Here is a 25000-nt window from a genome sequence, read left to right on the forward strand (position 1 = left end):
TGTGTGTGTGTGTGTGTGTGTGTGTGTGTGTGTGTTAGGGAAAAGACCTCAGGCTGGATTCGAACACGTGTGCCTGCGGGCCGGACGAGACCCATATTGTGGTATAGGATGAGGACGGACGCTGTATTACGGCTCCCCCTGAGACTTTGGAAGGCCTTCAGGGAGCCCGTCTGAGAGTGACTGCATGAAGTGGCGACTGTGTGTGTTGTGAAATACTTCAGCAAAAGTTGAGTAGAGTAGCCGTGCCGGACTGTAGTGTGAGAGGGCTTTGCCTCTTTGCCTGCTGGTGGCTGTGAAGTTGGTGCCGTCTCTGCCTTTGAACTGAAGGCGTTGCACTAATCCGTCCGCTCCCTAATCCCAATTAGCTCTCTCTGGTAATTTAACTTTGCCCTCGTGGTGGCCCTCAACTTTGTCCGGATCTCACACACACATACACCCCTCCCCCATCCCATCTGTATGTGTGTGTGTGTGTGTGTGTGTGTGTGTGTGTGTGTGTGTGTGTGTGTGTGTGTGTGTGTGTGTGTGTGTGTGTGTGCACCAGTACCACCTCAGTGCCCCCTGATCCCTTTCACGCCCACAGCGCTGGAAGGAAACTCACACACACACACTGAGGCTGCCCCTCGGGAGGAATTTAATGCCACACACACACACACACACACACACTCACAGGGGTGGCAAGTAAACCCTCTGAGCTGGGTGAAACACAGTGAGGATGGTGTTCAAGCCTGGCTACAGACCCTAGTGAAATCCTCCATGTGTCTATGGACTGAAGCTGGGACTGGTATTTACAGAGGTGCATAGAGAGGAAAGGAGAGAGAGAGAGAGAGAGAAGAGAGAGAGAGAGAGGTAGCAAGAAAGAGAGAGAGAGGGAGCAAGAGAGAGAAAGGGAGGAGAGAAATATCAGAATCAAGACAAAGAATCAGAGACAGAAAGATAGAGAGAAAGTTCAGATAGAGGAAGAGAGAGAGAGACAGAAAAAGGAAGAGAATGAAAGGTGGGGAGAAATAGAGAATGCAAAGGACAGAAAGAGTACAGGTAGAGGAGAGAGGTAGACAAGGAGAGAAGGTCGGAGAGAATGAGAGACTGATGGTTATGGTTATGGTTATGGTTATGGATTTAGCAGACGCCTTTGTCCAAAGCGACACATAAATACAAAACAACATAATAATATTTAAAATTGAACAGGGAACAGATTAAAATGTAGGTCAAATATAGTAAGGAGAATAGTTGTAGTACACAATAATATCAATTCAAGCAATAGCCTAATAAAAAGCAATGTAAAAAGGGGAAAGGCAATAATAAAAAACAATAATGTCAATTCAATCAATAATATAAAAACAATGACATGCTAAGACTACATTAAGGAGAATAGCAATAATAAACAATAATGTCAAATTAATTAACAGCCCAATTAAAATAAAACAACATTATATAAACCATAACACATAAGCGGGTAGTGGGTAGTGATAGAGAGAGAGAGAAAGAGGGATAGACAGATGATATGCAGATGGAGAGAGAGTGACAGAGAGAGGTGGGCAGAGAGAGAGAGAGGACGGCTGAGAGGATGCGGTGCCCTTGTGTGTCGCTGTGGAATGTCAAGTGGCTGTCTGAGCCCCTCACTATCAGCTCAGCCCACTGAAGAGCAACGCAGCGGCCCATCGAGACATTATCTTCCCATGACCTCACTTCCTGCCTGCTTGATTGCCACACAACATGGAACACTCAGGCCAGAGTGTCGCGCACTGCTCCATCAGGGATCTAAACCGTTTACTGGCCAGTAACCTCATTACAGGGTTCCCAGGGCTCAATGCCAAAGGCAGGGACAATGTCATCCTATAGAGAACATGTTGGGACGGATGACAAAGTTATATTATATATATTTACAATCATATTTTTGTATGATTATGATTATACTGAAACACTGTGCTGGTTTTGTTTGTGTCTCTGGTGCTGCTGATATTCGTTGAATGTGTCTCTGGTCGTGCAGGTTTGGAGTGTCAGGAGGAGAGAAGGGTGGGATGGAGGCAGAGACACAGAGGGGTGTGTGTGAATACACTCTGTGTGTGTGTGGGGGGTGGGTGGTGCGTGAACACACAGACAGGGAGAGGTGTGTGTGTGACCACTTAGAGAGGGAGAGAGGGGTGTGTGAATGCACAGAGAGGGAGGTGTGTGTGTGTGAATGTGTGTGTGTGCACTCTCAGGAGGGCCTGTGTGCCTTTCTGCACTCTCTGAGCTGCAGTGTCATGTTGCTGAATCATTGTCTTGCCCCACCTGGCTGGCGTGGACAGGTACAAGTTGCAGATAACTTGTCTTGAAGCAGGTGCGCCAGTTCACAACACTCTCACTGGCATCTGGGTTATAGAGCACAGTGTTAGGGCACATTCACACTAGACCCTTTGGACCCGAGTTCATTTGGACCGTTAGTTCGATTCATTTTCATAATGTGAATGCAGTCTACCAAACTCAGGTGCGGAAACCGGACCAGAGTCCGCTAGCAGTGGTCTGGGGTACGGTTAGCTAGAACTCCAGTACTATCTGTTCCAAAACCAAGACATAAACAAAGATCCTTTAGAGCACGGTTTTATCAACCGTCTCTGAAATAAACTGCCATTTTTGTGACGTTGCTAAGCGATATTGGTAAATAGAAGCTAGTGTTTATGACGAAAACGGACTGCGCAAACAAAAATGTAATGTGAACGGAGATCTGCTGGGTCAAGGCTAGGGGGATGTAATTGCACTCGGGTTCGGTCCAGTTAAACCGTTAAGTGTGAAGGCAACCTTAGACTTCACTTGAAGACCTGGTATAGCCTAACTATTGGACGAGGGCAGTGATGGTCTGTCACAGGGACTGGTCAGCCAGACCAGTCGTAGGCCTACAAAAAGCCGGTCTTGCATCCCCCTGTGTGGTCATGTACTTCGCTTATACTATCGGCCCTAATGTTCATGTGAATATTGCATCTCACGTACTGTACGTGTCACATTCATTTTTGGGGACGTGCACGACTGACACACCAAACGGACGCAGGATAGCCGTGGCAGCTGTGATGTGTATACAGTACATTCACATGTGCCAAGAAACCACATGGCTTTCAGTGATTCAATGAAAAACATCATGTCCTAGTGGTGGGTGCAAACATGTTGCGCTGACACTGCACCTCCTTGTCATATGCTGGACCCCATGTCTTCTAAGTTGAGGTGACCATAAACTGTTACATTTAAAATGTAGGCCTAGCTGCATGGGCAAAGGAAGTGTGTGTCTGTGTGTATTGTATTTGTGCATATGTGTCACCCCATGTATTGTAGGTATGTAGAAATGGAGAGTTGACGTTATGTAGAAAGTAAACCAATCAGACAGGTTGTGCCACTTCATCAGCATTACACAGTTACTTTAACATTTCACTTCAGTACGTACCTACTGAAAAGCCATCGCTCTTTAGCGTTTCACTTCAGTACGTACCTACTGAAAAGCCATCGCTCCTCATTTTCTTTTCTTTTGTTTTTTCTTTTTATCTTCCCTTCTCTTTTTTACTTTTATCTTCTTTTCCTTCTGTCTGTTTTTCTTACAGTCCATTCCTATTCATATACCACCTGTATTTCTTACTTTAATACATGCACATGTTTAGAATACTGAGGAGAATTGGACTTGGCCTTTGCTCCAAATGAAATATCAGCTTTGCCTGCATGGGCCCAATGGGTTTGGTTGGGGCAGGCTAATGTGTGATTTTGTTTTGGCTGGCTGTAGTCCAACATGCCGTGCCTGTGTGGTTTAACCATGTCATGCAGTTTATTTTCACAAAGTCCTATTAATTCAGAGCAACTTGTGCCCTCTTGCCTAACAAAAGCTGCACCCAGAGAGAGATTTGGGCACTTTCCCCAGCACGCTCAAACGCTAAGGTCACCAAAGGTGGCAAATGAGCAGTTGAAATGGAATACACTGGAGCCGACTTCTGAGGGAGTCTTACACAAATCCTGCCAGTAAACGTTTCATTTTGCCAGTGGCTAATCCTAAACCAGCACCGCGCTACTCGTCCAGACAAAATAAGCTGTAAACTCTTGCTGCTTTCGTGCCTGTGTTTATTCAGGCTACTTTATTGCATAATGAAGCAAGCCATCTAATCCCTCCAAATGCATGCAGTGTATTGTTTCAGTCAGTGGTGTTGTTGCCCCACTGCTTGCTTGTGGGCTAATTGAAACCACGGGAGCATGTCTGCTATTTAGCCCAAGTCTGACACTCGCCAGGGAAAGCGCAACCCCCCCCCCCCCCCCCTCTCCTCCTCCTCGCAAACTCACAGACCCTGGAGAGCAATGTGTCCTAATGAACTAATTGACTAAGAGAGGTTTATTGTAAACAATCCGCTCTTTGTGTTGCTAGCCACCTGTTGTGCATTGAGATTAGAAAGGGCAGAAATGGCAGAGCGTCGGTCGCATTAACTCATATTTCTCAGTCTGGTTCAGCTATCGGGGCCTCTCAAACCCATTAGGACGCCAGAGCAGCGGCATTTGTGAAGTCATGTGAGTGCGTAGGGTTGACGATATAGTGTAGCACTAGGAGAATGAGTAGATATGCTGGAATTTAGTCTATTTATATATATTTTATTAAGCTTTCTTTTTTTTTGAGCTTTTTGCCTTTTTATATTGATAGAGGACAGTGAAGAATGACAAGAAGCAAACCGGAGAGGGAAATGGGTAGTGACCCGGGTCTGACTCGAACCCGGGTCCTTGTAGGCACCTGGACCCCAGTGGTAGCAAGCTGCACCACAACACCACCTCCAATTTGAGTCTACTCTGCGTCCATTCCTGCCCTTATCTGGACCAGAGCGTTTCTACAGTCAGCTGTTGTCAGTGATTGTGATATGACTAAGGCTCGTTCGGTGAGAAGAATCCTCTCGGTTGTTGAGGGTCACACCATCGATGACCGTTTCCAGAGTTTTCTTGGCTAAACTCATATTCGCCTTCCATAAGGGATAGCTGGCCATTCTGAAAAACAGTCTATAACTGGTGTCAGACAAATGATATGACTAACCTCAAACATTTTTCTCATACAAAAGGCTCTTGTACGTCTGGCCCCTGGGTGAACTAGCATGCTGCTGAACTTTCAATGACAGGTTAATACAATTGTGAGGGGCAGGGCTTATAGCGTCGCTTAAGCCACCTGCTGTTCCAATACACAGTAATAATGAACAAAGTAGCTGATCTGTCCCTTCTAACATAATTTACATGGAGAACTCTGAACCACACCGAAATAAACATGAACACATCACAGCACTGATGATAATTTTGATACCATAGATTTAATAGAGACCCAGTCAGACCAATAGTATGAAAAATCAGGAACAGAGTTTATTTACAATGATGCGCATCAAGGGAGAGACAGCATGACTTCACCTAAAGATCCATCAGCTGCTCTAACTAGACAAGGAAATAGTTAGGGTTTAAGTATCCTTCCAGGCTGACGGGAGATGGCGTTGGTCATCCCATCTCACGTGGACTACACTGAATCAGACTCTGATTAGTGGCAACCTGGCAATCCGGAGCAGATAGCTACTGACGCAGCCATGCAGAACAGTGAAACCCTGCAAAGTCATAATATTCCTGCTTATCTCTAAACACAGTCACACACAGATATACACAGGGACAGTACAGATATCATACAGTCATTACATAGAATCATACTTTTAGTATCAAAGTGACCCACTAATGAGAAATGCAGAACATTAAACCACATATTGGAATATTGGTCATAATGCAGAACATTAAACCGTATATTGGAATATTGGACATAATTCTATTCTAATAACAAAAACAACAGCAACACATTGCATTTATAAAGCGCTTTTTTGTAGGAACCTAAAGCGCTTTACAGACAGTGAAGGGAAAACGCCACTAACAACCACTAACAACAATGCAGCACACAGTAAAGCAGTGATGCTAAGCCATGCAGACGGGCAGTCTGGTCATTCATGGGGTTAAGAGTGAGCTGTTTACAGACGCTGATTGAGACGAGGTATTTGTGTATGAGTGAACTCAATGAGTAAATTTACTTTTGAGTCAAACCTCACTGCCTGCTGTGCCAGATTTCCCTTCATTGGCCTTCAACTCGTTCCTCTCAGACTTAATGCCCATTACGCAACCCTGCCTCTGATCTGGACCTTGTCTGGATCTGTTTCCAGTCTGGCCCTTACCTTGTCTGAAAGTGGCCCCTGATCTGGTCTAGATATGGCCGAGATCTGGTTCTGATTTGGTCTGAAAGTGGTCCAGATCTGGTCTAGATATGGCCGTGATTCGGCCCCTTCATTGTATTCCCCTTAGTGTTCCCAGCACAGCTGCTCCAGGCCCTGATCTGGCCTGCGTGGTTCTTATCTGGTCCTGATTTGCTGTCATGTGAGAAGCGTCTGATGTGTCTCGCGCCATGGCAGAAGAGATGTGTTAGCTGGACTGTTTTATTTGGGTTCACTTTGACTGCCAGGAGACTGCATGCCTAGCTTGTGTGGTATGACCATAATCTCATATCACAAAACAGACCTCATGTCCTGATAACAATACATATCACAATATAGTACATTTTGTGTAAATTCATTCATTAATGTATCTATCCCCGGCATTAGTCAAATGTGAGTAAAAATGTTCAGTGCTTTAATGGATGAAGTAAACAAGGTCAGTTGTGATTGGCAGATTGCTGAAATAGGTCTTCATTTGCATTGCATTTTAGGCATTGCGCTTGACAAAAGTAAAAAGCCTACAGATGTATCTGATAACAGTGCTTTCTAGGTTAAGAATGTGTTGTTCTGTCTTATGCAGTTATAGATCTGGATAGATTATATAAACATGGAAAATCAGTCATATCTTGTAAGCCTTATTGAGAGCTTTCACACTCAAACATACAGACACACAGACACACTCAGCCCCTCTCCCAACACACAAACACAAACACATACACACACACACACACATACACACACACACACACACACACTCAGCCCCTATCCTATCCCAACACACACACACACACACACACACACACACACACACACACACACACATAGCCCCTCTCCTAACACACACACACACACACACGCACACACACACTCCAAATTAGCTAGCATTTGCACAAAATCAAAGTCATCGATCTTAAAACCAGATAGTGATGTAGTACTCGAGTCCGGTCTCGGACTCGAGTCCGGTCTCAAAACCAATTTCTGCTTTCTCGGTCTCGTCTCGGACTCGTTCCTTCAAAGACTCGGTCTTGACTCGGTCTCGGACCACAGTGGGAGGAGAAGGACTCGTAATTTCAGACCGAGTCCTCGAGACCAATGCATTTTTTATGTTCATATAAAAAAACAGACAACACATAACAACAATAATAATAAAATGCAATGTTGACCGACATTATTTGAAAATGACATCCCATGGTGCAATGCAAAGATACTGCAGTCAGAGCCGTTTATTTATCTCTATGGCTCTGCTGCCGGTGAATGTCTGTAGGTCAGCATAGTCCATATTAAGACGTTAAGACTGCTCCTCTAAACAATTCCCAATCTAGCTTAGTCTGTAGGCCTAACTGTTGATTATTAACTGGGGTGATATTAAATTATGAATATTAAAACTGAAATTTTTTTATGGTCTTGGTCTCGACTCGGTCTCGACTCCTAAAGGACTCGGTCTCGACACGGACTTGCTTCCTCAAAGACTCGGTCTTGACTCGGACTCGACTGTATTTGAAAACCAACAGACTCGGTCTCGACTCGGTCTCGACCCTTCAAAGACTCGGTCTTGACTCGGACTCGGCATAGGCGGTCTCGTCCCCATTACTAAAACCAGATAAACGTCCCCTGAAGATCAGACACTGAAGATTTGTCTAGTAGATCAGATGCACAATAATCTTGTATATTCAAAACACAATATCTGGAATATTCAAAACAGAAAAGCTGGCATGTTAAAAATGTTACATCTGGCACATTCAAAACACCAAATCTGGCATGCTGCTCCTCCCTTGAAATACTTTATGGAAGTCCTCGCCTTGCCCAGAAGGTGGCGTTTGGAGTCATAGCCCTCGTAATCTTTATCATTAGAGCCAATCGCACTGACCCGGGGTCACGGGCACGGCAGAGCCTGATCCCCAGGCTGCAGGCGTTAGTTCTGCGGCAGTGGAGCTTTTGGCTGTGGCCGGTGGCCTGGAAGAACAGGGGAGCGTGGTGGAGCGGGACGGCTGGCATACCTCTGCTTAACCCCTCCTTTGTGCTCACAGCCGGCCGGACACGGCGCTGCACACAGCACACACCGCCGATAATCTCATTTGGGCTATTCTCTCCTCTCCTCTACTCCACTCCTCTCCTCTCCTCCCCTTTCTTCTCCTCTCCTCTTCTCTCCTCTCCTCACCTCCCCTTTCTTCTCCTCCCCTCTCCTCCTCTCCATGCCACTCCTCTCATCCTCTCCTCTGCCCCACTCTTCTCCTCCTCTCTCCTGTCTTCTCCTCTACTCCACTCTCTCCTCCTCTCCTCTCCCCCCACTCCTCTCTTCCTCCCCTCTCCTGTCCTCTTCTCCCCCACTCTACTCCTCCTCCTCTCCTCCTCTCATCTTCACTCCTCCTCTCCTCTCCTCTCCTGCACTCCTCTCCTCCTCCTCTCCTTTACTCTACTCCACTCCTCCTCTCCTCTCCCCCACTCCTCTCCTCCACTCTCCCTTCCTCTCCTCCACCTCACCTTCCCTCTCCTCCAGTCTTCCTCCACCCCTCTCCTCTCAGTTGGCCTGGCGAAGACACAGACTATTAACTTCACTGTTGACAGTGTCTGATGCCGCTTTTTCTAAGATGTTTTTGTTTGAACTTCCACACCCCCTCCCTGCCTCAACACATACACACACACACACACACACACACAAACACACACAAAACACACACACACACACACACACACACACACAGGATCCAGGATTCCTGTCAAATGAAATTTTAAGAAAAGAGTGCAACCCTGTGTTGTGACTTAGGGCTAAAGTGGTGGGGTTTAGAGTTTTGTATAATTGGATAACTCAAGGCCCAGCCACTCTGTGTCAGATGGCCTTGATCCATCTAGTTTGATTAAAGATTATATCAATTAGATAAAAGCAACCAGCCTCTCTGTCCTCTATGGTATAACGCCCATGTATCTGTCAGGCAGGGAGGTCGATACCAATGCCCCAACAGGGGGGGTATATTGTATGGTAGATGGCCTGGGGTTCACAGAGGCCAAGTAATTCGTAATTGAACAGATTAGGAATCAATAACAGTCATGCCTCATCATTTTATTCAGTTGTCCTTGAATCTCCATAATCAGTTAAAGGCATTGTTTATGGTCACATCCATATATATATATATATATATAGTCACATCAGTGTGACGGGAACATTGGAAAATGAACATTCTAAAGAATATCTGGGTTCAGATGGAATTTTAGAACCTTGAAGTGTTGCAGAATGGAATCTTTTGTTCAAAAAACTCTTTAAGGGTTAACTCAGTGGCCAAATCAGATACACATGTTCCTAAAACAACAGAGGAATGGACTAGATTATGGTTTGGTCTTTCCCCTTTGTATTTCCTTGTATTTCCCCTTTTACAGAGTCAGGACTGACTGCAGGAACACTGAGAGCTTTTAAAGTGCTTTCACTGGATGGAAAACGAATGAAACATGAGAAGAATTTAGCTGAATTCACACAAAAAGCATAATGGGTGATCATTAGTGACTGCTTCTATTAACCAGTGGCTCTTTCCTCTCTTCTGTTCTCTCTTTCCCATCTCAGGTTCTAGGACATCTCTTGGCTTAGAATACCGTTGGCATGCTGGATGTTTGAGCTATTCTTCCCACGATGCACCCCTGGCCGAAGGTGGCCTGGGTCCTACTGCTAATGCTCCTCTCTGATTGGCTGAAGGCTACTCTGTCCCGCGACTTCACTGTCAAAGACATTGTCTACCTCCATCCATCAAGTACTGCACCCAATTTAATCAATAGTTTTTTTTTAAGTGTATTCGTTGAGCTACTTGTTTAACTCAGATAAGGCAGTGAGAGGAAGCAAATTGGAGAAAGAGATATTATGGGATCAGGAAAGGACTGTGGGTTGGAATCGAACACCGGTCACTGTTGAGCACTTGCATCTGAATGTGGTATGGATGCTGAAGACCCTTTTTCCACGGCTCCCCCCAATTTTATGTATCCTAAGATTTAAATTAATTTAACATACAAAACAAAAATAATTGGTCATTGAATGAAATTCCAAAACTTTTTTAGTACAGCAGTACAATCATGGGAACTTGGATTATGAGGAGTTCCTGGGAATGTTTGGGAGTTTGTGAATTGTGTTGTTAAACATGAGTGCGAGCGCTAGTTGACCCCAGGCCCTGTAGCTGCTAAACCAACCGCTCATTGTTAGTGGAGAATCAATCGAGCGTTACAGTATGCTCTTGGATAACCCCCCCTGCAGAGAACTGTCCTGCATGTGAGCAGAACTGTGTCTGTGTGAAACTGAATCAGATACACAAACCCAAACAGATCATTAGGCAATAATGAATCCTCTCACTATCAGGGTCTGTTCTAGCTTAGCATTCTTACCATTCAATCAAAAATGTTTCACATTTAATCTATGCAACACAGTTAATATCAATGAACAATATTTCTCATATTAAGTTATGTTAAGTGCCTAAATCTAAACTTAGATATGTGCTATAGTGTTATAGTGTTCACAATATATGAAGAGTTTGGTTCCAAAACGCTATAAATACATTTTTGAAAACATTAATAAATCATGTTATATTATTGTAGCCTGGAAAATCCAGACCCTGATAATCTAGAAAGATTAAGGGTCTGGCAAAGAGCAATGTAATGGCCCAACTCGAGGGGTGGCAACAAGCATGCATTTAAAAATCTCACTGCACGCAATTGGATAACACTAAACCATGTTTACTCTGAATGATTTAGGACCCGGACTATTTAATCGGATTACACTACGACCAATGTGTACTGTCCTCCAACGTTCTTGGGGGCTGTCTTCATCAGTTTAGCTGGTTCCCCGGAATGTTGGGGTAAAAGTAACGTGCATCATTGCTCATTGCCAGAGTGTCTCGCAGAGACAATTCCATTGTGCTCTCGTGAGAACTCTGGATTTCCAGGGTAATATTATTGTGTATTTCAGGTAATATCAATGAAATTAAAGTTCTGTTGTTTTGATTGAGTAAAGATAAATCAAATAACAATTACCGACTACATTTCCACTGAAATTACTTGGAAAACAAAATGAAAACAAATTAATTATGACAATGCATTAAAATGGAGGATATAGCATTTTGGAACCAAGCTCTTCATATGCACAGTATATTCTTTACTCAGTAACCCATCTGTCTTAGCTGTCAAGAGCATATTTTAGTATTTTATTATAGAATCTACAGCACTTTGGTCAGCTACCGTTGTTTTTTGAATGTGCTCTTTAAATAAATTGACATTGACAATTGACACTGACATATTTGATATTGATATGAGTATACTATGTGAGCTCTGATAGTTTTATGATGACATTACTCCATTATTGGATCTACAGCCACTCCCTATCCCGGAGGCTTTAAGTGTTTCACCTGCGAGAACGCTGTGGATAACTTCGACTGCAACCGCTGGGCACCCGATATGTACTGTCCACCAGGTATGGACGCCTAAAACACGCACCTCCATCACCTCACACAGCCTACACACACACACACACACACACACATATACAGATGGGATGTGGTGGGGGGTATCTGTGTGTGCGGGGGGTATTGTTCAAAAACAACTCATGCACATCACATGCATAAACAAAAACACCACACTCACACACGTTAATTTGTCATGGTATGGAGCACAAAGTCACTCAGCATTCCCCTGTAGCTACATCAAAGTTGAAACCCAAGCTATCTATAGCTGTTCTCAGGAACATCCATGAGGATTATGTTTGTGTATATTTCAGGCTGTTACCATGGTGGCGTGAGTGGGGTGTCTGACAGACATTGACACAACATAAGATGGAATGTAAGAGGTATATGTTGACTTGTTGAAAGCAGACTTAGGCTAAGTCCTGTTGTTTTTCCTCCTCTGGGTTTGTGTCCCTGTTTGACAGACACTAGGTACTGCTACACAAGCCACAAGATGGACGCCGCAGGGGCCAGTGTGTCTGTGACCAAGCGATGTGTGGCCCTCGATGAATGTGTTCACACAGGGTGCACAGACGTCCATCATGAAGGACACAGGGTGAGAGGGATTTCCTCAGTGACACCGAGATGGACTCAGCCCAGAGCTGAGCCGGAGCTGGGCCTAGTCCAGACCAGAAGGCCTATCTGGGCTGTTTTTCTGCACCACTTCCTGTTTGTGTTTTAAAGAAACACTAATTACTGTGATGTAATTATGTTATTATCTTAAAATAATGGCTTCAAACCCATTTAGATGGTATGTTGACTTATAATAGATTCATAAAACCTTGCACAAACATAACCCTTTTTTAAACTTTTTGATACACCCTATAAGTAGCCTTCTTTAGCGTCATTTTTCAACGGGCAGGTCAGTCCGACAGACTTCCATGACACCCGTTGAAAACTGGCGCCATATGTGTACCCAGCTCCTTGAAAATTGACGCAATGGGGAAAATAAATACCAATTGTATGGTTTTAATGGATGTGATTGGCAGGTCTGCACCGCCTGCTGTGAAGGAAACATCTGCAACATGCCGGTCCCCAGGAATGACAGTTCAGCCATCTTTGCCACCACCTCCCCCCTGAACAGAACCAGTGTGATCTCCCAAGACTGGACCGTCTGGCTCAGCATAGTCTTCCTACTCATACATAGCCTCTCATAAGACCAGGGCTAGTTGGAGAGATTTAAGTTATGCTTTATATTATTTGATATTGCTAAATTATTGTTGTTTGTTTGTTTATTGTTTTTAAACAGTATTACATTTTTGTGCTTGTTTAATTCTTAACAATTTATAAAGACAAAGTGAATGAGCCAGTTTTTAAACCTACAGTCTATCGTGGTCAAACATGGTAAAACTGCTACACAAAAAGAAATGATCTGGGTTTGTTACATATGTACATATATAATATTTATTTTTTTACAATGTAGGTACTTGTGGCAATATTGCATGAAGATTATTGCTTGTATCATGTGCCAAACGTTTGTCATGCATTCTTAGTATTATTTAAACATTGTTAGCGCTTAAGGATGTTTTGATTTGCTGTAGTGTGTGTGTCTGGTTTTGCTCATAAATTAAACTAGAGTGACTGACAACAGTCTTTGTCTGCTTTTCTCCGGTGCCCAAATCCTCATCGTTGCTTCACCTAGACCGGTAGTTCTCACCAAGTGTGGGGCAGGTCGCACTAATGGGGAATAGAGACATAACAGGTTGGGCGTAACTAACAGGAGGAAATGTTGTAAAAATGAAAACAAGATCCAGGAGACCGAGACAGGGAATCTAACCACAGTGCGAAAATAATATTTGAACATTACCATTTTGCTAGGGTCACATGGGGCTTGAAAAAGTTTAAAGTTTAACTTTAAAGTTTGGCTTAGATCGTTCTTAGCATCACTTGTTTACAGCCCTTTACAACCCCGGGGCATCTGCGACCTACTGGTTAGGGAGTCGGACTGGTGACCGAAGTGTGGCTGGTTCAATCCCTTCCTGGTAGGAAAAATGTGGGTGGGGGAGTGATTAAAACAGCTTTCCCACATCCACAGATGAGGTGCCCTTCAGCAAGGCACCAAACCCCCCAACTGGATTAAGGGCTGCCGTGTGTGTGTATGTGTTGCAGAGAACAAATTTCATCACAGGATAACATTTGTAAAAATGAAACAATTTGCAAGTTATGGTACAGTAAGTTAATTACAAACTAAGATGGCTTGTTTGCTGGTCATCTTTTTGTAATGTGCCTGAAACACAAACTACCCTGTTAAAATGAACAAGATTATCAGATTATGGGCAAATAAAAATAAACTATACATTTACAATTACATTAGATTTATGCAAAATCTGAATTAACCTGGCAAGGCCATTTCTGGATAAAATACACTTTGCTCTCTCTGGGTTGGAAGAAAATAAACCTAAAAAACAATCAATCAAACAAGACCAGTGTTGCTCAAAGGTATATATAGCATACTATATAGTATAAGTATGTATATGTATATATATATATATATATATATATATATATATATATATATATATATATATATATATATATATATATATACATATATATATATATACACACACACACACACACACTCTTTTGATCCTGTGAGGGAAATTTGGTCTCTGCATTTAACCCAATCCGTGAATTAGTGAAACACACACAGCACACACTAATCCCGGCGCAGTGAGCTACAACAGCGGCGCTCGGGGAGCAGTGAGGGGTTAGGTGCCTTGCTCAAGGGCACTTCAGCCGTGGCCCACTGTCCGGTTACAAGTCCAGAGTGCTAACCAGTGGGCCACGGCTGCCCCATAACCATCAACACACAGACACATTTAATAAAGAGTTTGACAAAGCTTTATGTACTTTCCCCTTTATTAGGAAACCTTCTCTGAGTGTAAAGATCTCGTGTACAGATGTGTACTGAGCACTCTTGAGGTTGCAGTGCACTTCACACTACACAATTCTGTTTATCTTTTAACAGTTCCAGGAAACAGCGCCCCCTAGAGACGGTTTGATTTTTAAAGCTCTGCATCTCCAGGAATCAGCTCCGAGTACGCGACGGAAACCTTCATGCTATATTACATCCAGTGTGTGTGAGAGGTGGAGGGTCACGATTAGGGTCTCCATTCGCCATTTATAACCCTTTAGCAGCAGGACGTCCATGACTTCTGTCCGTCTCAGGGGGTGCTGATTTTTATTCCAGACAAAGTCTACACAGAACACTACAAGCACTCAATAGACATGATGAGAGTATTGTGTCGTTGTGAAATCAGCTGCCAAGGAGTCCAACGCCACATGGTCTCCAGAGCTCATCTGAGGACCGCCAGAGCACAGTCCTTTGGCTGGATCAAGTATGGGGAGCGTCCTCTCGACCTCTCCCTCCACACATCGTGTGGAAAACACTTCAAGTGTTGTCAGCGTAAAAGCCGGTCAGTCGTGGAGAAACAACACAAACACAAGAACTGAAGGCTGCCCTTACAAAAGAAGGGACCCTTATAACGGATTAGTATGTCGTAAGGTTTATGCCATTTCTTTTTTTTTTTTTTTAATTAAAAGTTAACCAAAGTCAACTTCCAGCTGTAAGAACAGTAGTTCACAGTTTGAGTGTCTGTGTCTGTCTGTGTCTGTCTGTGTCTGTCTGTCTGTCTGTCTGTGTCTGTCTGTCTGTGTCTGTCTGTCTGTGTCTGTCTGTCTGTGTCTGTCTGTCTGTGTCTGTCTGTGTCTGTCTGTCTGTCTGTGTCTGTCTGTCTGTGTGTGTCTGTCTGTCTGTGTGTGTCTGTGTGTGTCTGTGTGCTTCACTGGAGCATGGAAAGCTTAAATGTCCGCTTCCTCAAATGCATTCGGGTGTCCCTGCAGCCTCTCCATGATGTGGCTGTTAGAGGGCGCGTTAGTGAAGAGTGTCCCTGTGAAGGCCTGCGTGCCCTTAAAGACGTGCCTGATGAACTTGCAGGAGCCCAGGTCCTCAATGCGGAAGCCCAGGTGACGCACCGGCTCCTCCATCTTTAAGACACTGTCGCTGGAGATGTAGCCAAAGTGCTGACCACGGGACAGGGGAGAGGGGAGAAGCGATAAGAACCTTAAATCATCGTCATCTCAAAAAAAGCTTAAATAGACCTTTTTCACACCAGCCATTTTGTTACTTTAATGAAGTCTCTTCAGTTTGTAGCAAAATCAGAACCTTAATTATTGTCATTAGTAACACCTGGGCCTGCCATACATTTCGTGTCAAAAATGGCTGCAGTGAAAAAGGTAATTGTTTTATAATCTCAACAAAGGCAAGACAGACTTTTTAGCATTTTACATATAGCATTACAGCATTCATCCCAACCATTAATTAAGTGTGCTTGCAAAGCAGCACACTTATTGTTCTTCTTAAGTTTTATTATTATTTTTCCCGTCTCCTAATTTTTTGTCAGGCCCTAGCCTAGGCCCTTTGAGACAGAGACACCGTTCCAACTTTAAAACGTCCGGTCAGTACCGTGTAAGTTGGTCGCTAAGATGACGCCAGGTGGGCGTGCCCGTTCGTCCGCCATATTGGATTGAACAGAAAGCTTAAACTAAATTTTCACAGGTCACAATTTGGTCCGAACATACTTAAACTTGACGTGACATTATCCTTGGACCAAGCCTCACAAATGTTAGCGGAAGGATTTTTGATTTTGAAGCGTTTGCCGTGCCACAGCTAAACGAAATCGGGCGGCGGTTCAAACAGGAAGTCGTCCATATCTCAGGAACACTGTCACATATCGATACCAAATTTTGTATATGAACTGGGGACTCCAGTGTGAGGGTGCATAGGCAAAAAAAAAAAAAGAAATATTCCAAAAGTTTCCATCATTTGGCAAACCACCCACGGGTATTTGGTAACTCACACCAATCACCTTCTATCACAATGCCTTCCATGTATGCACAATGTCTCAGAGCAGACACAATGTCTCCAGACAACCTTGCCCAATCATGAAATCCTTGCTCTGCCATGGGATAGTATGGACTTACAAACTGAAATAGCAAGGAGAACAGTAGCTATATATAGCTTACATAATAGAGTTGTTTTCACATTGACGGTATTCAAATTAAATTTTTCATTATTGTTACATATCATGATGGGAGAGTATTATTAAAAATGTTACAAGTATGCAAATGAATATGTTTACAGGCATTTAGGTTTTACTGTGTTGTTTTGTTGTAAAGACATGCAAGGCATTCTGGGCCATGTAATGAACAGTGGTCGGCAGCACTCCATAGGCTACGTATTAATATGAATAGGTGTTTCTGTAAACCTAGGGATAATAAACAGCTATCTCTGTTAGAAAACGAGCTGGTAATCGGCTCATTGAAGAGGGTACTATGATAAAAAAGATTGTTTTCCTAAAAGCATGGAGTTGACGAAAAGAATAAACAATCAATGTCACGTTAAATGTTAAATAGCCTAGAACTATCTGAACGCTTAGGTGGCAACGTTGTATTACATTTCACTAGTGTAGCCTACTTGAAATACGGTGTGAGATTCCCAAGTAAGGGCAAATATTATGTAATTTATCATGGGAAATTATTGGAAATGTTATTTCTTGTTTATTCTAATTGCAAAACACACACATCCATTCGAATCACACATACACATTTAATACTGAAAGACTATCATTTTCGTTTATTTGATGTTGCCTTAGCAACACAGCCTTCAGAGCAAAGATTCTAGAACAGGGCGCCAGAGAGACACGCTTTGAGTTTGTGGCCAAGAACCTAAAATATCGGTTTCCATGTGCTGGATGGTAAAAGCGCCCTTTATGAAAGTAAGTGTTTTATACAGTTAACGCTACAGACATAATGAGTCATGTTGTAGTGGTCAACATAAATGTGCCCCTTCTGTTATTAGAATGCTAAGCGGAGAAGCATGCTAAGCAGAGATTTAGTATCATTAATTTCTTGTGTGGCTAGCTATAGGGAGGAGGAGATGTAGTGCTATGTTGCTAATTGGGATTTATGTTGTTTAGCGTAATGCCATGGTCATTTGATATGAGATGCTTGCACTCGTAACTTCGGCCATGTAACTTTAGGACTGCTATTTTTTTTTTTACTAACAGTAATTCACGAAGCACTTTAGCCCTAAAAGTAGCACCTACGTCTGTGACGGCTTAAAAGAAGTGGCAAGGACTCCTAACGCGATGTTTTGAAATCGTCTACAATTGTCTACAGGAGCTTCCAATGTGAGGGAACTTGCATTGTAGGCATAACTAAGGGATGCAATAACACCACCAACAACCAAAACTAGCCTACTCATTGTCAACATGTACATGAAATGTAACGTTTCATGTGGATCAAATTAAAATGTTTTCTTTGCAAACGTAAGCATAGGCATATGGTGACAGATTAATTTATTAATGCTGCTGTGTGAATCACGGTAAGCGCGAATGAAGTACTTCTTAATGGGGCCCACTGTATGGAAGTGGGATAAGTAAAATAGAGATGTTTTAAATAAGATAAGGTTAATCAGAATTCTACGATATGCCTGCTTGACAACGGCAGAGAAAGAACTGGCCTTTGGCCATAGCAACCATCCATTTAGAACGACTGGCCTTCATAGCAACCAAAGATCTGAGCTGTGTTGCAATGTGAGGCAAAGTATAGAGGTGATGAAACATACAGAGACAGGTCAAGAAATATAGTGCAATGTAGACAGTAGTATACAGTTGATTTACAGATGGTGGTTTAGAGTAATATGAAGTATTCCTTTATTCTGAGATAGAGCCTATTGATGTAGCCTCAAAACAACCCCAGGCTCACAAAACAATCCCAAACAGACATACGGTCTTTATAGAGCAAATCCATATAGATTATTTGTCAAATAAACCAGTAAAACATAATTTGTGGGATGGAATATATAACATTCACACTCATAGCTCATATTTTTTTAAAATAAATCAGTGAAAAAGTATCCTGACAAACAAGTAGCTTTTTAATGCCTTGGTCATATTTCATAATTTCAATTCCTCTGTAGGTTACCTGATAGCCCAGTTTGAGAGGCTTAAGACACGTGACATTATTTATTTTTGCAGCCAATCACTGCTGTCATTTTATTTTATTGATTTGATCTCAGTCATAGAAGCTAAATTCGAAGGCAGGCCAAAGGTAAAATCCAACGAATCACATTCAACCCATAAGCCAATAGTTGAATAGCCCTCTCCTAGAGCTTTTGGGATATTGCCACTGCTCCAACACTGAAAGGCACCGTTACAATGCCTGGATCAAGCCAGGTTCAGCATAGCGTATGCCACTGTCTGCTCACGTTGCTGACCGGACCAGGGCAAGCACACTTTTGCAGTTCCCGCCGGAAATGCAGTCTAGTTACATAAAATCTTCCAACTGAGTCATGCAATAACTATGACTTCATGTCAATTCAAAATACTTATTACACGGCTCAGGACTTCTTGTCTGATAATGACTGGTTGACAATTCATTATCCTTTACTTAATTTAAACATACATCACATGGGAATCTAGCCTTTATACAAAATTTAACCAACAACTGAACATAAATCTACATCAAGTCAGAATGAGAACATCGCACACACATTCAAACACAAACACAAGTGTTTCTGATGTCAAGAACATGACGATGATGCTTACCGCTAGCCCTGTAGTGGGATTTATGAAGTCCGCCCAGAATCCACCTCTCCATAAAGTGAAGCATAATTCTTTAGCACCGCTAACAAACTGTAAAACAGCACAAATCAGTACATAGACACATTATTTTCACAGCACTAATGATACATAATAATAATAATAATAATAATAATAAAAATCAAAGACACATACTAGCCATATCAAATATGTTGATGTATTATCAAGCTGTACAACCATAACATCTAAACAATTAGGACCAGGCAAACTTAATTACAGGGAAATTGACTGCAACCCCAAATCAGAAAAAGTTTGGACATTGGAGAGAGAGAGAGAAGAGAGGAGGAGAAAGAGAGAGAGCGAGAGAAAGAAGAGAGGAGGAGAAAGAAAAAGAGGAGGGACAAAAAGTGTGAGAGAAAGGAGGAGATGAGAGGAGAGAGAGAGAGAAGAGAGGAGGAGAAAGAAAAAGAGGAGGGACAAAAAGAGAGAGAGAGAGAGAGAGAGAGAGAGAGAGAGAGAGAGAGAGAGAGAGAGAGAGATTGCCAGGATTGGGCATGTCATTGTAGCATGTCATCTTTAGCCCAGTGAGTCCATGATTTCCAAAAAAAATGTCAAATTTTGATTGTCTAACTACAAGACCTTTTCCCATTTTACCTCAGCCCATTTTAAACAAACTCATAAGACAGTGGTATTTCTGCATGTTAATACGGTGGAGATACGACAGTGGTATTTCTGTATCTAAATAACATTTTGGCTGTTGCATGGTTAAGTTTATACTAGCATTTCTGAATTGAGTATCAACCTGTGCTCATAGGCAATGGTTATCAAAAATTTTCCTGAGCCCATACAATGATTTTCTTTACAGAAACAGGTCTGGTTTTAATACAGTGCCATCTGATGTCCAAAAGACCACGGCCATCCAATTGTTTTTCAGTTCTATCCCTTGTTTGCTGGATTCTCTGATATTTAATGATATGATGTACTGTTGATGGTGAACTTTGCAAATACTTCACAATTCCATGTTAAGAAGTATTAAAATTACACGGCTTCATCATTTTTCCACACAGGTTTACATAAAGTGATGGATATCCCTACATCGTTACTTCTACAGTAAGAGACTGCCTCTCTGGGATGCTCTTTTTCATACCCAATCATGTTGCCAGTTACCCTAATTAGTTGTGAAACATTCCTTCCTTTTGTTTTCTTTATCATTAACACAACTTATCCACCATTTTGTCGCCCCCATCCCAACTTTTCTTTGAAATGTGTTGTGGTATCAAATTCAAAATGAACATAGTCATAAAATTTGTCATTTTCAACATTTGACATGTTGTCTGTGTCCTTTTTGCAGCTAAATAGGAGTTTAGGAGATTTTGCAGATTATTGAATTCTGGTTTTATTCACATTTCACACAACGTCAAAACTTTTTCTGATTTGGGGTTGTAATACGAAATAACTACAGTACTCAATCATGGTAAATACTACAATACAGTATTTTACATGCATCATCCAATATGTATATCTGTCTGCTTGGCCCACCTTATCTAAGAGCCGTTGCCTCTCAAGGTCCAAATCCTCACCCTCCATTCCCAGGGTCTTCTGTGTCACCGTGACAATGGTGACACTACCAGCAGGGGCTGCTGGGAAAAACAACTCCAAATCTGGAGACAGGAAGCACAAAATGGACGACTCATGAGGGGATCTGATGGATCAAGCACTCTTGTCCAGTTTACCAACACACAACCATGGGATGACAAGAATAATCATCTAACACATAGCAGGTTTGTGTTTGTCATCACCTTAATTCAATATCGTCATTGGTAAGAGTAATGTACTAATCACTTAGTAGTAGACTAGTGCACAACATGTTTCAAGAATTGCATCATACTTCCAAGCATTGTTTTCAACTTGGCAGTTTCAGAGCCCACGTCTATGAGGTGTGGACTTTCCATTCATGAATCATGCATTCCTAACTCATTACACATGTTTGGAAACCAAATTGACCAGATTCTTAGATACCTAATTCTTAGATTAACTCATTTTCCATAGGAAAATTATTTGTTGTTCTTAAGAGGACTTTTCAGTTTGCAGTAACAGCTGAGCACTCTGTGACAAACCTTTTTTTAGCAGCTCTGGGCACGGGTGCATTGAGCACTCGATGTTTGAATGGTCAAAGTAATGTTCAGCTCGGTTTACTCGCTGGGCCACCAGAGGAATTTCCTTTCCCTTCACAGACAAACAACATCATAAAAACATGAATGAGCACCTCAGTGCTAACACAGGTCAAACGAGAGCATGAATAATCACTAAATGCTTTCCCATTCTGGGGTGTGTTTTCCAAAACCCAACTCAGTTGGTTGGCAATGGGGAAATTGCATTGCAACCAACAAAGTTGCTAACTTAGTTTGCGGGAAAACGCACCCCTGACTAGGAGGGTTTACATGGATAGTTTGTCATTTTGATTAAACTGTTCCAATCAAGGTGGTTATGTGTGTCATTTTTGTTTCGATTGAGCCATTTTTCCAATTCTTTTCCTACTGTGACGGTACATTCAAACCTGATTCTTACCTGAAACTCGGACACAAACTGTGCCAGCACAAACTCGTGTCTCTCGCTGCTGGACGTGGCGGACAGGACATCGGGGACCGTCCGATGGACCGGGGCCTTCAGCTGGGTCCCTGTGCCCTCTAGGTGACAGGCAAAGCCTACGTTGCCTGGCAACTGAAAACGCTGGTCCTGTGGACCAAATGGTCCCATGTGCTCATCGGGCCAGATAGTTCTGGGTCCTGCGGACACAAGACATGAAGGAATCTAAACAACTCTTTTCTCTCTGACAAATCATCTTAACAGTTTAAAAGTATAAAACTTTGCACTGGTATTTACACCCTAACGTACACCCCTCAGCTGTGCTATATTCACAATAGAACGGCCTCTCGCGGTTTATTGCTTAAATATATACAGTGATGGCCAAAAGTGTTCATACCCCTGGCAAATATTGATTTAATGTTGATTTTCTCTTAACCAATATGTTTGTTCTGGCTGAAAATTACACTGCCACATGCCAAAGTGCCTATAGAAAAGTATTAGTTTTGGGTGTTTTCCAGAAAATGGGACCTGGTGACCTTCTCAATGTAAATGGTAACACCATTGCAGGGGCTACATTAAGATTTTTGGAGGAAAGGATCAGACAGTACGCCGAGAGACCGGTCCCAATAGGCTGCATGGGAGCATTAAACCACACAATGATCCAAAACATACAGCCAAACAAGGCAAGAAATGGTTAACAAAGAACAACATCAACATTTTAGAGTGGCCCAGCCAGACTCCAGACCTCAATCAGTCAAAAAAAGTGAGCACAAGGCCAGAGTGATGGCAAATAATTGTTCCTGCCTCAAAACCTGGATTACTGCTAAAAAGGTGCGGCCTACAATCATTGTGGAGACATGGGGAGGCTTGATAGGTATTATAAGAACCATTTAGAGAGCTGTGATGGCAAATAAAGATGTTTACACTGGTTGTTTTAAACGGGTATGGATAATTTTGGACATGCCATTTTTCATAAAAATGTAAAAAAACGCTTCTTTATCTGATTCCATGTTTCTACCACATTGTCTTACAACCTTTTGACATGTAATGTGGCAGTGTCATTTTCAGTCAGAACAAACATATTTATAAAGAGAAAATCAACATTATACACACACACACGCACCTGTATCTTGTGACGATACAACTACATAGGGCTCGTCTGACCCTGAGGACCCTGCAGCAGAGAATGCTCTAGCGAGAGGCACCCTCTGGGCAACATGAATCCCGGAGATCTGTGACACCAGTCTAGCTCTTCGGCACAGCACCTATATGGACACATGGTGGGGGTGTTACATGTATTAAGTCGACTCGATGCACTCCGCTCATATTGTCAGTTAAATTATGTGTGCAATGGTTTGGATACTTACACTTGCCATCCTGGTGAAGCTTGGCCTTCAAGCTCCACGGAAAGTGCAAAAGGCTAGTGGCTTGATGCTTGAAAATAAAGAAATTTGTGTAAACCAACATGTCACTATGTTTACAGCAAAACTGTAAACTTGAAAAAGAAAAGCAACATGACGTAACACGTTGGTTAGCTAGATAGCTAACCATAATTAACGATGCTAGTTAACGCCCACTGAGTAATTATTTGTCAGAGAACAAAGACTAAAGATCTTCTAAACATGACAGTAAGTGATTTGCAACAGAAAATCACAACCGTTGATAATGTAAAGGCAGATTTCGATATAACTTCAACCTTTGGTGCTCGTTACTTGACTTGAGGTTAGCACTAGCTAGCTGTTAGCTGAAGTTACATAATTACAAAACACTGTAGCCTTTGCTTGCTTGCTCGCTAAAACCCCATATCGACAGTTAAAGTGTTTGACAACAATCGACGATGGATCTCCAACAGAGTTTACAAGGCACGATTAATTTCCTGTACACTTTCATCGTGAAGCAGAAACTTTAAACGAGCTGTCTTTTACTACCAAGCAAATGGCTGGCGCAAGTCTTGTTTTTGTTTGGATCAGATCACTTTCACTTCTAGTATCCTTTTATTATAGCGTTTACTCGACAAAACAAAATGATACACTTTTACAAATAAATCAAAATACGCAACATCCATGTCTGATTAATAGAATGATGTTTTTATAATACATATGTACGTTTAAATATAAAAGGACATAATGTTCTTACCTTGTTTTTTCCAGTACTCCTACTGCTGCTGCTGGTCTTCTTGTCACGTTCGCACATGCGCTCACATGACTGACCAGACAACAGGATGTCACGTGGGTCAACTTTAGCCTTCTGATGGTTTTTGTAGTAAAATAACAGAAAAAAAAGAAATCTGAATGATATTTTCTGTCAGTCATAGATAACTGCTGCAACTTATATCATGTCTCTTTTTTGTCATGATAGCACAGTGCGGTGATTCTCATTCATAACAATATTTTCATCAGTCAGAAATTATGCACACACGTCTATAGTGTGTGCTTACAAGATGTCCACAAGATGTCAGCAAAAGCATAAAGAAATCACCCAAAGCCAAGCTCTTGAAAACAACTCAACTCAACAGTCTTACTGAGTCCAGTCTCTTATTAGGCCCTCCCTGCCATCAGCTGAGGGTCACTCAGCTCAGACTCCAGGCCAAGGTCGGCCCCCTTAACACATAATTATCAAATGCATATGTGAAAGTGTGCAAAAATGAGATGACAAGTAAAGCATTAATCTTCATGAAATAATAGGCTACTGAAGGTAATATCAATGGTTCTGGATAGAAGACCACTAAAGTTATATACAAAATAATAATAATAAAAAAAACATTTCTAGCCCATAATTAAAGAAACTACAGTTAATTAACCATCAACATTAACAAGCCTTTTTTGAAATGGTAATGAATGGGAACAAGCATAGTAGGCCTACATTTTGACTGATAACATAAAATGGCATAAAAATCTTTGTTTCAAAATGTATAATGTATGGCATTGATATATTGTAGTTTCTCCACTGAATCTTTTGTAACATCTACAAATGTGCTGACTGGTCTTACAACTAATCCTAAATGCTCTGCTACAGACACACGGTTTAATTCTATAATTGCCCTACTAAATACCCCACATATTACCCTACATACCCACCAGATGTCCTCTCATGCTAGCTTTATGGCTTGACTGGTTTGTTA

At 42.2% G+C, this 25000-nt stretch overlaps 2 protein-coding genes across 3 annotated transcripts in view; one reads left to right on the forward strand and one right to left on the reverse strand.

The window, feature by feature from the left end:
• The window catches only part of LOC125288199 (ly6/PLAUR domain-containing protein 6-like), a 17356-nt gene extending 4192 nt beyond the window's left edge, over positions 1-13164 (forward strand). Inside the window, exons 2-5 of one of the 2 annotated variants that reach the window (XM_048234356.1) lie at positions 9772-9955; positions 11560-11658; positions 12112-12242; positions 12676-13164. In XM_048234356.1, the coding sequence (XP_048090313.1) occupies positions 9838-9955; positions 11560-11658; positions 12112-12242; positions 12676-12843 (516 nt within the window). In that variant the 5' untranslated portion in view covers positions 9772-9837 and the 3' untranslated portion in view covers positions 12844-13164. Of the gene's footprint in view, positions 1-9744; positions 9956-11559; positions 11659-12111; positions 12243-12675 lie in introns of those variants that run through there. The other variant, XM_048234355.1, reaches the window with a different exon arrangement.
• Positions 13165-15439: 2275 nt separating this feature from the next.
• On the reverse strand, positions 15440-24100 carry mmadhca (metabolism of cobalamin associated Da). The gene is made up of 8 exons (XM_048234353.1): positions 24016-24100; positions 23247-23313; positions 23003-23144; positions 21862-22079; positions 21411-21519; positions 20833-20954; positions 19300-19386; positions 15440-15712 (listed from the first exon to the last, which is right to left on the reverse strand). The coding sequence occupies exons 2-8, from the start codon at positions 23253-23255 to the stop codon at positions 15491-15493; spliced, it is 909 nt and encodes a 302-aa protein (XP_048090310.1). The 5' UTR covers positions 23256-23313; positions 24016-24100; the 3' UTR covers positions 15440-15490.
• Positions 24101-25000: the final 900 nt, after the last annotated feature.

This window comes from Alosa alosa, chromosome 23, assembly GCF_017589495.1.
Source record: "Alosa alosa isolate M-15738 ecotype Scorff River chromosome 23, AALO_Geno_1.1, whole genome shotgun sequence".
In the NCBI taxonomy this organism is placed as follows: Eukaryota; Metazoa; Chordata; class Actinopteri; order Clupeiformes; family Clupeidae; genus Alosa; species Alosa alosa.